General features: G+C 43.6%; 1 protein-coding gene across 1 annotated transcript; it reads right to left on the minus strand.

Annotated features, from left to right (window-relative positions):
• Window positions 1-1390: 1390 nt before the first annotated feature.
• LOC138956705 (dynein axonemal heavy chain 5-like) lies at window positions 1391-13836 on the minus strand (the record flags this gene model as incomplete). Its single annotated transcript, XM_070327994.1, has 12 exons — window positions 1391-1621; window positions 2593-2808; window positions 3543-3820; window positions 4126-4372; window positions 5325-5465; window positions 6013-6254; window positions 7101-7347; window positions 7989-8285; window positions 9655-9849; window positions 10499-10686; window positions 11447-11625; window positions 13664-13836. Coding segments are annotated over 12 exons (2634 nt in total), but the record flags the coding sequence as incomplete, so codon positions are not given.
• Between the last annotated feature and the right edge of the window lie 254 nt (window positions 13837-14090).

Consider the following 14090-nt stretch of genomic DNA (forward strand, 5'->3'; position numbering starts at 1 on the left):
AAGGCGCGACTTTTTTCCTCGAGTTCGACCCCTGCGTCTTGTATAACGAAGCGCCTAATCCGTGTATGAAATACGAAAAAAATCAAAGAGACCGCTTGAGTACCAGTCAAACAACTTGTGATAATGCATGTTTCAGCTACTAGGTACTGCCCTGCCTTTGATCTGGCCGCACACACAGATTTCCACTCTGTTAAACTCGGTCACTGACCGGTCACTGACCCCGGTGCAGGAAGTGTTTCCTCTCTCAGATATGACAGGGGAACCACCTCTCATGGCAAAAACTGGGTCATTGACCCCTGGGAAGAAGGTCGTGTCTATAAACAAGGCCACCCAGCTATCACAATGCCTTTGATCTGGCCGCACACACAGAGCACACATATTTTCACTCAGTTAAAGTCGGTCACTGACCGGTCACTGACCCCGGTGCAGGAAGTGTTTCCTCTCTCAGATATGACAGGGGAACCACGTACTCTCATGGCAAACACTGGGTAGCTTGCCCAGCTAGCGTGTGCCCAATCACGGAAGTTGAAGATGTCTATTCATTTGATAACAGTGGACAGCCTTTTGATCCATTAAAGAACCAGCGAATGAAAATGAGAACTGTTTGTTTGTTTGTTTGTTTGTTTGCTTAACGCCCAGCCGACCACGAAGGGCCATATCAGGGCGGTGCTGCTTTGACATTGAACGTGCGCCACACACAAGACAGAAGTCGCAGCACAGGATTCATGTCTCACCCAGTCACATTATTCTGACACCGGGCCAACCAGTCCTAGCACTAACCCCATAATGCCAGACGCTAGGCGGAGCAGCCACTAGGTTGCCAATTTTAAAGTCTTTGGTATGACCCGGCCGGGGTTCGAACCCATGACCTCCCTATCACGGGGCGGACGCCTTACCACTAGGCTAACCGTGCCGGTCTAAATGAGAACTGAACTGTAGGTACAGAAAGTTGCGACGAAGAACATTAATGTGTCCAATGGGGTCTTTGACAGCTAGTTTGGCGTCTCCTTTCTCATGAATGAAACTGACCAACAAAAAAACACTTCACTTCAACAATAATTCATGACCCGGCAAGGATGAAATCATTTGCAGCATCTTGGGCTTTGTCAACGAAGCATCATTCAGACCATATTTGCTTCATCAGTTTCTTTTTTTTCTTTTCGTTTTTTGTAATGTTTAGGAAGACGTTATAGCGTGCCCTTTTAATCAATAAAACAATAAGATTTATATAACACACTTGGTATCTGTATGTTTGACTGTACATGAGAGTGAAATATTAACCTGTGGCACAGAAAATTAACACTTACTTTTGACATGGACAAGAATGAAAAATGTATTAAACATTGCTGTTGTGTCTGCGGTGTCGAAATTTGCTTCACCAGTTTCTCACCTTGGTGAGTTGCCAGAGGCGACGTGTGATGGGCACTAGGCGTTTGACCAGTGCGATGACGTCATCCTTGAAGCCGCGTTCCTTGCAGAAGTGACCTTGACCGATGACGGAGAAGATCTTGTCGATGGAAGTGTTGGAGGGCAGAGTGCAGTTGAAGATGACGAACTGTCGTTTCAGACGCTGAGGGATGTCGTTACGACCGCCTCCAGGCTGAATCATGGCAGCCAGGAACTGGTGACAGAATGAAATCAGAGGGTTGATATGTCTGTTGCATTTGTGAGAAGTATACCCTTTGTCGCGTCTATGTAGATAATGGAGGTAGTATAGAATCAGGAATTCCGATTTTACGTTGAAAAATTCCGATTTGTTAGGCTTTCAAACACAAACACACATGTACTTTACAATGTTATGCAGAATACCATCCATAGATCAAATGGCATCGTGTTACTCTCAAAGAAGTCTGATACAATATATCCCCCCCCTCCCCCGCTGCTCTTCAACAACCGCATGGAGCTGATATATTTCAATGGTTTTCCACGAATGACTAACACCCACCAATACACACCAACACTGTACGAAACAAACCATCCACGAATTACTAACACCCACCAATACACACCAACACTGTACGAAACAAACCATCCACGAATTACTAACACCCACCAATACACACCAACACTGTACGAAACAAACCATCCACGAATTACTAACACCCACCAATACACACCAACACTGTACGAAACAAACCATCCACGAATTACTAACACCCACCAATACACACCAACACTGTACGAAACAAACCATCCACGATTTACTAACACCTAAGTACAAAACAAACCATCCATAAACTGTGAACATTATCTCCTGCACGTCAGCAATTGAGGTGAAGTCTTCGGGTTTCTCCAGACTGTGGTTATATCCACGAACTACTAACACCCACCAATACCCACCAACACAGTACGAAACAAACCATCCACGATTTACAAACACCTAAGTACGAAACAAACCCTCCATAAACTGTGAACATTATCTCCTGCACGTCAGCAATTGAGGTGAAGTCTCCGGGTTTCTCCAGACTGTGGTTATATCCACGAACTACTATCACCCACCAATACCCACCAACACAGTACGAAACAAACCATCCACGATTTACTAACACGTAAGTACGAAACAAACCATCCATAAACTGTGAACATAATCACCTGCACATCAGCAATGGTGGTGAAGTCTCCGGGCTTCTCCAGACTGTAGAACCCGCTGGTCTCCATCAGCTGTCTGACGATCTCGTTGGCCACCTGGTCGCCCCACTCGTTGATGACAGGCATGTTGATGTCGTCGATGAAGACTGTCATCTTCTTGCCGGCAGGAGGGCCGTACATGCTGCCCACACGCTTGTCCACGTAGCTCTCGATGGTCCTCTGGAGAAACAGCAAAGAGGGATAGAGTTGTGGATTGCAGAAACCTTGCTCTTACTTCACTCAAATGTTTTCGGTTAATCAGATGATAAACACTCATATTGCAAAATGAAGACATATCATCACCCCCGACATTCTCCCCAATCCAGCCCAAATAACACTGCCTCTTTCATCATTACGGACTTCATACTTTTAGCAAACATTACATCATAGCTTGAGAAAGTCAGGTACAATGCAGACATGTTAAAAACAGCTTTAGCAGTCCAATACTATGTCCTATTGAAATGGAAGGGCTGACATTTTAGACAATATAAGTTGTGGACGTGTAAACTATCCTGTTAGCTTGGTCTTCTTTTACTATTAAGGGAGAAGAACAAAACGAGACTGAAAGGGGTGGGCAGGTAAAGCTTTGTCCGTGCGAACGTTCAAGGGTTAGAACAAAGCAGGACTGAACTCAATGAGCTTAGGTAACTGAAAATAATCAAGCTCGTTCGATCGAGCGCTGCCAATTGCCTGTACACAAGATGTTATCAAATCATTGAGGGCTATAAGGACACTAGGGGAATCCTTCTAGTTCTTCATCTTCTCTTGCGTTCATGGGCTGTAACTCCCACGTACACTCGTGTTTTTTGCACGAGCGGGTTTTGACGTGTATGACCGTTTTTACCCCGCCACTTAGGCAGTCGTACACTGCTTTCAGGGGATAAGGGAATCCATTTGCGGTGTTCAACACCCACCTGGAACATGTAAGGAGTGGTGGCGGAAGAGAAGTTGACGCTCTCGCTGAGGTGGTACTCGGGGTTGTACTGTCCCATGTAGCCGTTGATCATGACGGTCTTGGCCGTACCCTGCTCACCGATGAGCAGCACGGCCTTGTTCTGCTTGGCGATGGTGTCGATGAGGAACTCGGTCCTCACGTTGTCCACGTTGGGCACCAGGATGGAGGTGTACTCGGGCTCGTGGTCCGTCGGGTAGATGTACGGCTTGACGCGCTCGTTCCAGTGCTGCCATGTGCCTGCACATTGTGAGATTTTATTTTATTTCATTTTTTCCTTAATTTCAACACTTTATCATCCGGTTAGATGTACGGCTTCAATCGCTCGTTCCAGTACTGCCATTTGCTTGCACATTGTAAGTTTTTATTTTATTTCATTTTTTCTCATTTTCAACATTTCATTATCCGGGTAGACAGCTAGCGTAGACAGACAGACAAAGAGAGACAGACAGACATAAGGACAGATAGATAGAGGTAGAAAAAGACAACAAGACATTGACAGACCTAAACATAAACACACAACACACAAAGTCAAATCAACCAACCATCATTGTCCACATAGTAGTCAAACATGGTGGCGTCAGAGTCAGACGGGATGACAGGCAGGTCCAGCTTGAAGTCATCCGACGATCTGATGAACTCCTCCATCTTGGCGCGGTCATCCAGCTCCAGGAAGGCGCCCACGCTCCACATGCACGTGAAGACGTAGAGATGCTCGTAGTGCTCGCGAGACATCTGGTTGTGGTCTTTGTCGTCCTTCACTGGGATAAGGCCTGTCATCAGCTTGGTGGCCTGGTGAAGAAATTCAGAGGATCCGCTAATAAGAGGATTATGCTTAAGTACGTGTTACGCAGTAGTCCCCTTGTTATAACAGCTGCTTGGCAGAGTTGTCTAATTTCAGCACAGTGGTTTTTTTTTACATTCAGTCAAGTAATGACCAAAACGTCTTAGGGCTGCGGGTTTTAGAGAGCTGCTTGTGATAAGGTTTGACTGCTGTTGCCTCCTGTCACGTTCTTGCAAACCTTTGAGTTCATACAACAAATTTGTATAGGGCTATTGAATCAGCCCAAGGTCACTCCTTTTTGCCACCCAAAAGTAATTCGAGTGTTTTGTACACTTGGTTACCTACGGATCCAAAAATTACACATGTACATAATCCAAGGTATTGCAACTGGACACATTTTCTTTAAACCAAAATAAATGTGTGGGTGGATTACCGCGGAAAATTAAGACACTCGTGCTGGGCTACAAGGAGAAGAGGGATAGAGGTGTGCCGCTTTCAGGTGCACGTTAAACATGCATGCTACAAGGAGAAGAGGGATAGAGGTGTGCCGCTTTCAGGTGCACGTTAAACATGCATGCTACAAGGAGAAGAGGGATAGAGGTGTGCCGCTTTCAGGTGCACGTTAAACATGCGTGTGTGAAAAACGCAGAAGCCTTGGAGCTTTCTTTGTAATCTGGCATTATTGTTTTTTGTTTTAGGACACGCACGATAGTACACAAAAACACCGAGACAAAAGCTCTTAAGACACAGAGAGAGGGGTGGGGAGGAAAAGAAAGAACAGAGGGAGACAAAGAGACAAAGAAACAGAAAGACAGAGAAACAGACTGACAGACATGCAGACAGACAGGCAGACAGACATATAGACAGACACATATAGAAGGGGTCTAAGAAAACAGGGTCTTATAAAGGAGGGAGTCTTAAATTGGGGGTCTTAACAAGGGGGTTCCGCTGTACACATACCTGACTGATGATGAAGGCTTCCAGCATGTCCATCTTGAAGATCAGGTTCTGCACGGCGAAGCGCAGGATGTGTGGGAAGGATTCTTCAAATAATGTCATGATTACATCGTGCTCGGTCAACGGACGGTGGTTCAGCCACCCCTGCAACATCAAAAACAAACACATGTACAGAGCTGTTTGATGGTCATGCATTGTATGATATTATAATTTAAAAGATCAAAACCTGCATGATTAAATGGACTCAGACTCGGACTCATAAAAAAAGAACACGGGGGAAAAAAACAGACACACATTTTTGTTTTTGTTGTGTGAGTCATCTGACCCATCACACTAAGAAACACAGTTAAAATATTCGTGCTCTTACAAATAAGAATGTGTTCAAGCCAGAAACACTGGTTATGCATGTTCCTGCTAACCTTTAAGGGCAGTCACACGATTGACAAAAACAACATATTTTCAGATAACAAAACCCAGTGACAATTGCTTTTCTTTCCACAAAGTCCTCCTTGTACCTGAATCCAGTTGTCCTCAGTGGGAATAACTGATTGCGGTGTATGTAGATGCTCCTGCAAATCTTCATTGCAGAGTACACATAACTGCATGTGCACATGTGTGCATGAAAATGTGGAATTGGGGGATTTCAGTACACTAACACGCGTTATTTGAACATTTGTTCCTACGAACTGACCTGAAGGATGGGCTTCCAGTCGAGACCAGAGCTGCTCATGTAAACCATGCCGTTACGTGACACTGTTGCAGGGGAGGCGTTATCGATGTTGTGTGGCTCGAAGATGATCTTGCAGTTGGGAGCCATGGGGATACGATCACCGTTGGCCAGAGTCAGGGTCTTGTTGTCGTCTAGCACAGAGTTGAGGTTCTCAATCCAGATGGCGTCCACTGGACCGTCCAGCACCAGCCAGATGTGCTCTCCTGAGGGTGGGAATGACAATCGTTAATACACCAGAGAGGGTAGCCATCATTACAGTGTTACAATGCAACACCTATACAGTGTTAACTTAATTCTAGAGATGACATTCCTGCTGTTATGGGAGTCACTGAACTCAGCAATGCTCTTGAACTAAATCTCAACAATTGGTTGGACTGGAATGTGCTGAATAAGACTGTGTACTAAGGTGGTATGCAAAAAGGAGGTATGATATTCAAGAGCTGCTGGTCATGTTGCTGGCCGCGTGACTGAGCTGATCCCAGGAAAGCTACCTTGAAAACAAGTTCTAACTGTAATTTGACTGACATGAAGTCAATGCATTTCAGTCAACTGCAGCCTGGCTGACATTTCTTGATTACCAGCGAATCCCCGTCTGCAAGGCATTGTTTAAGAATGATCATCAAAGGGCATGACTGCAAACTAATGCTGAAAAAAGCTCAGCGATGGCAAATCTGTTGTCTACCTAAATCAGTACACAGCTTACTATTCTTGAGTGCAATGATATGGTAAAACACAGATACTAAAAAACGGTAATTCATGGCAAACCTATTTGCTGTCAAAGCAGCATACGTTTCTGAACCCTTGTTCATCGCTACCATCAAAAAAATTGCTACAAGCCGAAGGTGGAAGAAAGATGCTAATGGCAAACCCATTTTTCCCAACCCAGCACACAGCTTACCTTTCTTAATCACGATATAACCTCTTAACTCTTAAACATTTCTCAAATCACTATCAGCGTAACTAATTGCGAGTAGTCGATTGTGAAAGAAAGATGCTCACGGTGAACCTATGTTCTACCCAAACCGACACCACCAGAAGAAATGCCTTACCTTTCTTGACTCTAGTGGTACGTCTCCAGAGCGTGGAGAAGATGCCGTCAGTCCAGTCATTGGTGGCCACGTCCAGACGGCCAAACATCTGTGGCGCTGTGATGGCCTTGGGGTTCATGCGCCACTCCTTGTGTGGATCACTGGTATCGGTCATGGCCTTCATCAGCATCTGGATGCAGCATGTCTTTCCCGCCCCTGAGGGTCCCAGTGCCATCATGCCGTGGCGCACACGCTGGGTCTCGAACAGCTGCGTGGCGAAATCAACAATGTAGCATGAATCCCAGCAACGGATATGAGTAAGTTTAGTCAATGTTTACGATTAGCAATCTCTTCAAGCGTCTACAAGTCCTCTAAGATGTTATCGATAACAGTAACAAACACTAAAACAGGAACATTAAAATGGAACATTGTCTTTTGTGCAATTAAACCGGCCTGTCAACCATTTTTTTAGGCAGATAAATGCGGCAGGAATGCACTAAACTTGCACCCTTGTTTCAAAATGTTTAGTGACAACTGCCTGTCAACCATGTTCAGGTAGATAAATGCAGCAGGGATGCACTAAACTTGCGCCCTAGTTTCAACATTTTTAGTGACACCTGTAGAGACAAAGGTGATATTTCCTTGCCAGTGATTCCCTATCATCTGACAAGAATGCCTGTTGCTTAGACACATACATGTATACAGCTGCCTCTGTTTCAGTTTAAACCTTCATTAAGACATACAGGTGGCAAAAGAGCTTCAGTGAAACCACGGTTTGAAGACACATCCAATCCATTTTTAAAATTTGGATGAGACTGCAGTCATTGTCATCATTCATGTGACTGATGAAAAACAAAAAATAAAGTAATTCAGTTATTTTCTCGTGATAACTAATCACCGTTCCCTTACCTGCACCAGTTTGAGCGTCCATGCAGGGTGGTTGACGAGCTTGGCAGCTTCCACGTTCCTCTGAATGGACCCCTCCAGCTCGGGGTAGCCTGCCTTGTCCAGCGTAATTCCGGGGAACAGATCGTTGATGAGCGAGAGGAAGAGCGGTTCGTCCTGGTCCACCAGCTTGGAGAGGTTCATGTCCCGCAGGACACGCATCACGATCGTCTGCTCCGTGTCTTCGGGGTTCTGACGCTTGACTGTTCCCAGGGTTCGCAGCACGGACAGGATGTTGCGCAGGCCGAAGTCGTAGTGAACCTAAGGAGAGAGGAATGTGACGTGTGTGATCGAAATACCCAAATGTTTGGAAGCTCAAATACCCTATATTGCAGACTTCACAAGTCAAACTGAACAGTTGATTTCCGATCGTAAGAAGTGAAAACATTCTTACACATAAAAACGTCAACTATCCACAGAGAATGGTAGAAAGAAAGAAATCGCATGTCACGTCACTCATAACTGCTAGAGGTTCACTCAGGGAGAGACAGTGTTGGGACAGAGAAGCTGATACGATCTAAAACAGTCAAGGATCATTAGATCGACTTGGACAGAAGACGTATAAGTTCTAAGAAACTTTTCTCCACCCTTTCCTATTTTCTTCAGAACCCGCTTTGACCAAACAAAAACCAAGTCGCGTAAGGCGAAATTACTACATTTAGTCAAGCTGTGGAACTCACAGAATGAAATTGAACGTAGTCCGCCGCTAGTGCAAAAGGCAGTGAAAGTGACGAGCCTGTTTGGCGCGGTAGCGGTTGCGCTGTGCTTCATAGCACGCTTTACTGTACCTCTCTTCGTTTTAACTTTCTGAGCGTGTTTTAATCCAAACATATCATATCTATATGTTTTTGGAATCAGGAACCGACAAGGAATAAGATGAAAGTGTTTTTAAATTGATTTCGAAAATTTAATTTTTATCATAATTTTTAATTTTTTTAATTTTCAGAGCTTGTTTTTAATCCATATTTATATGTTTTTGGAATCAGAAAATGATGAAGAATAAGATGAACGTAAATTTGGATCGTTTTATACAAAAATTATTTCTTTTACAATTTTCAGATTTTTAATGACCAAAGTCATTAATTAATTTTTAAGCCACCAAGCTGAAATGCAATACCGAAGTCCGGCCTTTGTCGAAGATTGCTTGGCCACAATTTCAATCAATTTGATTGAACAATGAGGGTGTGACAGTGCCGCCTCAACTTTTACAAAAAGCCGGATATGACGTCATCAAAGACATTTATCGAAAAAAAACAAAAAACGTCCGGGGATATCATACCCAGGAACTCTCATGTCAAATTTCATAAAGATCGGTCTAGTAGTTTACTCTGAATCGCTCTACACACACACACGCATACACACACACATACACCACGACCCTCGTCTCGATTCCCCCCTCTATGTTAAAACATTTAGTCAAAACTTGACTAAATGTAAAAATACCAAGAATGATAGGTTGTTGGAACGTTTATTTTTGACAAAACAAAACGTTACATTTACTAGTACGTCGACCCAAAGATCTTTGAAGTAGACAGACACACAGACACTTATGAAACAGATAATGAACTTATCTCAGGATCGTGTGGCTACTCGTTTGCAAAATGCCACACAAATCACAAAACAAACAAACCTGTTTGGTCAGCTGTTCCTCGCAGAGTTTGTAGAGGGTGAAGAACTTCCTGGCAAGGACGATGTTTTCGATGAAACCGACAGCGGCCAGCTTGACACGGATGATGATCTGTCTGTCTGGCACCATCATGGCCACGGTACGGAAGTTGATCTTCAGGTTTTCTGGCAGCTCCTGGCGACCAGCGTAGCCGGGGTTCTGGGGAGAGAATGAAAGCGTGCAAGATATTGACAAAGTTTGAAGGAGTAAGAGACAGTTTGTTTCCAGCTAGGAAAAGGTTGTAGCCCCTTCTTTGTCTTCTTCTTATTGTTATTCTTCTTCTGCGTTCATGGGCAGATTCATGTGTTTTTGCACGAGTTATTTTTTTACGTGTATGACCATTTTGTAACCCCAAAAGACAGTCGAAGATATAATGATGGCGTTGAATTTTTCTTGTCAAATTTTGAAAGAGTATAAGAAGAACGCTTTGTGATTGCTCTGTTTATACAGAATGTGTGGTGAGCTGTTTCAGTCTGATCACTCAGGCAATTATTTTTTTTACATGACATATCAATTCATGGGCGAACGAATAGCCTGCAGCAAAGAAAAGTGTATGGTCCCATATGGCCAATACGTACAAACATTCGCACGCTCTCTTTTATCTCCAAATTACTCAAAAGAACAGAGGAAGAAACGACGGGCTGATTGTGAAACTCTGCATTCCACTCTCATGAGAGACAGAAAGACACACACACACACACACACATACACACACGTCATGTCTTGGAATGAGAAATAAATATAACAATCTTTTTGAGAATAGCATACACATACACGAATCATCATTACGTTTGCGTATAGGACTCACCATGGTCAGGAAGATACCAAACTCTGTGTTCATGTCCACAATGTCTCCGTCAGTGAAGACAAACTGCTTCTTGCGTTCCTTCTTGCAGGCGAGCACAATGGCGATCTGCTGAGCAGCCACTGACAGCACAGGAAGCTCAATTCTGTTGAACTCATCGAAACAGCCCCACGAGCCTGACTGGGCCAGACCTGAAAAAAGATGAAAATATTTAAGTATTCAATACCAAACTAGACGAAAAGCAAATGAAAAAGTAACGTTTGAAAAACATTGTTTCAGCATTTTATGGTCACTTGTCTACAAAATAGAGTAAACAGGATCCACGCATATTGATGAAAACCACACGTCTATCTAGTTTAATGTGCTTCTGATGAAAACTAAATGCGCTATCCCTAAAAGTGCCAAAGGCCACTGCATGAAACCAACAAATAATGTCTGTATAGTGTGTATAGCATATATGAATATTGTGTGAACAGTACATGTGGTGATTTTTGTCCGTATGGTTAATTGTCTTATGTAGGTTGTTCATTTAATTGTTTTATTCTGTACATGTTCTTTTGTAAAGGGCCTAGAGCCATAGATTAGGCACTTGAAAATGTCCACGTATTATTATTATATCACTCTTTATATGAACTATTCACTTTTACACACAGAATGATCTCAATCTCCAACTCGAAACACTGGACCTAAAATGTCTTCTCAACACGTTAATCAATACATTGTTTTTATCAAAACATACTCATGTTTTAATAATGACTTGGCGTTATGTGGGTTAAAACTTTGTAAAGTGTATTCTAAGTCTATTTTGATGTGTATTATTATTAGATTTGGAATTTTGTACAGATTTTTTTTTATATATGTATGTTTTGCGAGGCTTAGAACTAATTTAGTATTTGCGCCATATAAATAGCCTCATTGTTATAACCTAGCTGTGATGACTGCAACCATTACCTTTGTAGATGCGGCCGAGTCCTCTGAAGTCCATCTGGTCGGAGCAGTTGAAGACGACGACATACTTGCCCAGACAGCGCCCCATGTCCTTGACGGTCTCTGTCTTGCCTGTACCTGCCGGGCCGGCCGGGGCTCCTCCCATGGACATCCCCAGTGCCTGGGCCAGTGTGATGTAGCATCTGCGGCGAATGGGGGAGGATTTTGGTAAGTAAAAACACAGTGGTACTTCTATTTTGAGACCTAGACTCTGAGAAATGTATGTCTTAAAGGAGGGGGAGTTGTAAAATGGGGGTTTCTTTCTTTCTTTCTTTCTTTATTTGGTGTTTAACGTCGTTTTCAACCATTCAAGGTTATATCGCGACGGGGGAAGGGAGAGATGGGATAGGGGAAAGGGGGGAGATGGGATAGAGCCACTTGTTAATTGTTTCTTGTTCACAAAAGCACTAATAAAAAAATTGCTCCAGGGGCTTGCAACGTAGTACAACATATGACCTTACTGGGAGAATGCAAGTTTCCAGTACAAAGGACGTAACATTTCTTACATACTGCTTGACTAAAATCTTTACAAACATTGACTATATTCTATACAAGAAACACTTAACAAGGGTAAAAGGAGAAACAGAACCGTTAGTCGCCTCTTACGACATGCTGGGTAGCATCGGGTAAATTCTTTCTCGTCCCAACCAATATGGGACTCCCCCTAACCCGCGGGGGGTAAAATGGGGGTTAAACCTGTGTTTTAAGATCTTCTAAAATCTAAGAAATTTAGGTTTTAAAGGAGAGGGAGTCGTAACTTTAGTCTCGCTATGAAGAAAACGCATGAGAAAATGAGGTCGTATATTAGAGGACGTCGCAACATAGAGGGTCCTTTAGCAAAGGTTCCTCTGTAGTGACTTTGTGACTGTTGAGTTTAACACAGTTTTACATAAACATCTGGGACGTAGCCAGTTCTTTTGATTTCAATGCAAAAGATGGAGAAGATATAAATGTTATGAATTTGGGCTTCAATCAGTATGTTTCTTAGGGCCTTAAGAGTTCAAGAAGCAAGCAAGTTGTGGGCCTCGTGTATCTTCTTCAGCTAATCTCTTTACTCGTACCATAACCTTCTTCTTTTGTTTTCGTTCTTGAGCTGCAACTCCTGCGTGCACTCGTTGATTTTTGAAGTAGTTGGGTTTAACGTATATGGCCTCCCCCCTCCCCCTTTAACTTTTAAAGGCAGACATACTCCGTTTTCGGAAAAAAAATCTGACCAAACTTATATATATGAAGCCTTATATCGCGCGCGTATCTCCAGACTCGGACTCAAGGCGCAGGGATCTATTTATGCCGTGTAAGATGGAATTTTTTTACACAATACATCACGCATTCACATCGACCAGCAGATCGCAGCCATTTCGGCGCATATCCTACTTTTCACGGCCTATTATTCCAAGTCACACGGGTAATTTGGTGGAATTTATTTTTATCTATGCCTATACAATTTTGCCAGGAAAGACCCTTTTGTCAATCGTGGGATCTTTAACGTGCACACCCCAATGTAGTGTACACGAAGGGACCTCGGTTTTTTGTCTCATCCGAAAGACTAGCACTTGAACCCACCACCTAGGTTAGGAAAGGGGGGGAGAAAATTGCTAACGCCCTGACCCAGGGTCGAACTCGCAACCTCTCGCTTCCGAGCGCAAGTGCGTTACCACTCGGCCACCCAGTCCTTAATGCTATATTATCCAGCAAACGTATGAGATAGCACACATGACATAACACTATCGTTCACCACAGTTCATGTGACTGAGGTCATGTAAAACGAGTCTGGCAGGGACCTGTTTTCCCATTGCGAATGATGCCAGAGTCAGCGAGACAAACGTCATTATGGAAACATTTTTGCCCTTGATGTTTCCCCTGAAAATTTCCCAACCAAGACTTAGTGCTATAATTCTTCTTCTTCTTCTTCTTCTTCTTGTCGATCACACTAGTTATACTGTCAGCCCGGACAGCGAGACGAATGATGCCGTCTTCTCCAGGTCTTCCTTTCCTCCGTACAGCTTGCAGTGAAGGGAGACTGCAGTTGGCCACACGATTTTTCTCAGACTCTCAAGGATGGTGCATCGCTGGAGGATGTGTTCAGTGGTCTGGTCCTCTAGTCCACAGCTGCAAATGCTATAATTCCACATAGACACCACCTCCCTGAGCCCCAACGGTTTGAAGACTAGTAAGACCAACCTGTCAGTGAGAGGGGTGATGACGAGTCGCTCCGTGCAGCCAAGGAACTCGTTCTGGTAGATGAAGTCTACATCTGTGATGGAAATAATGGTCTTGTCTGTGTCCTCCATGAAGTAGAAGCGTGACTGCTTCATCCACTCAAAGTCGGTGGGCGATTTGATGCCTTTGCGGCACTGGAAAGAGTGAATAGAGGATGTTTGAGAACACAGGATGCTATTGCTGAAGGATGATAGGTTATGTTTATGTGATGATAGGTTATGGTTGAGGTTGGTTTTTGGTTTTTGGGGTTTAATGTCTCTTCAGCAGATGCTAGCTGCTATTCGAGACCGATGCAGTTATTTTCTTTTCCCTTCATATGGCAAGTTCTACGTTTCAGACTATTTACATTCAAATCTATCACTGTAAAAGAAGGTTCTAAAAATTAATA

This window comes from Littorina saxatilis, unplaced genomic scaffold (genome assembly GCF_037325665.1).
Source record: "Littorina saxatilis isolate snail1 unplaced genomic scaffold, US_GU_Lsax_2.0 scaffold_2571, whole genome shotgun sequence".
NCBI classification, from domain to species: domain Eukaryota; kingdom Metazoa; phylum Mollusca; class Gastropoda; order Littorinimorpha; family Littorinidae; genus Littorina; species Littorina saxatilis.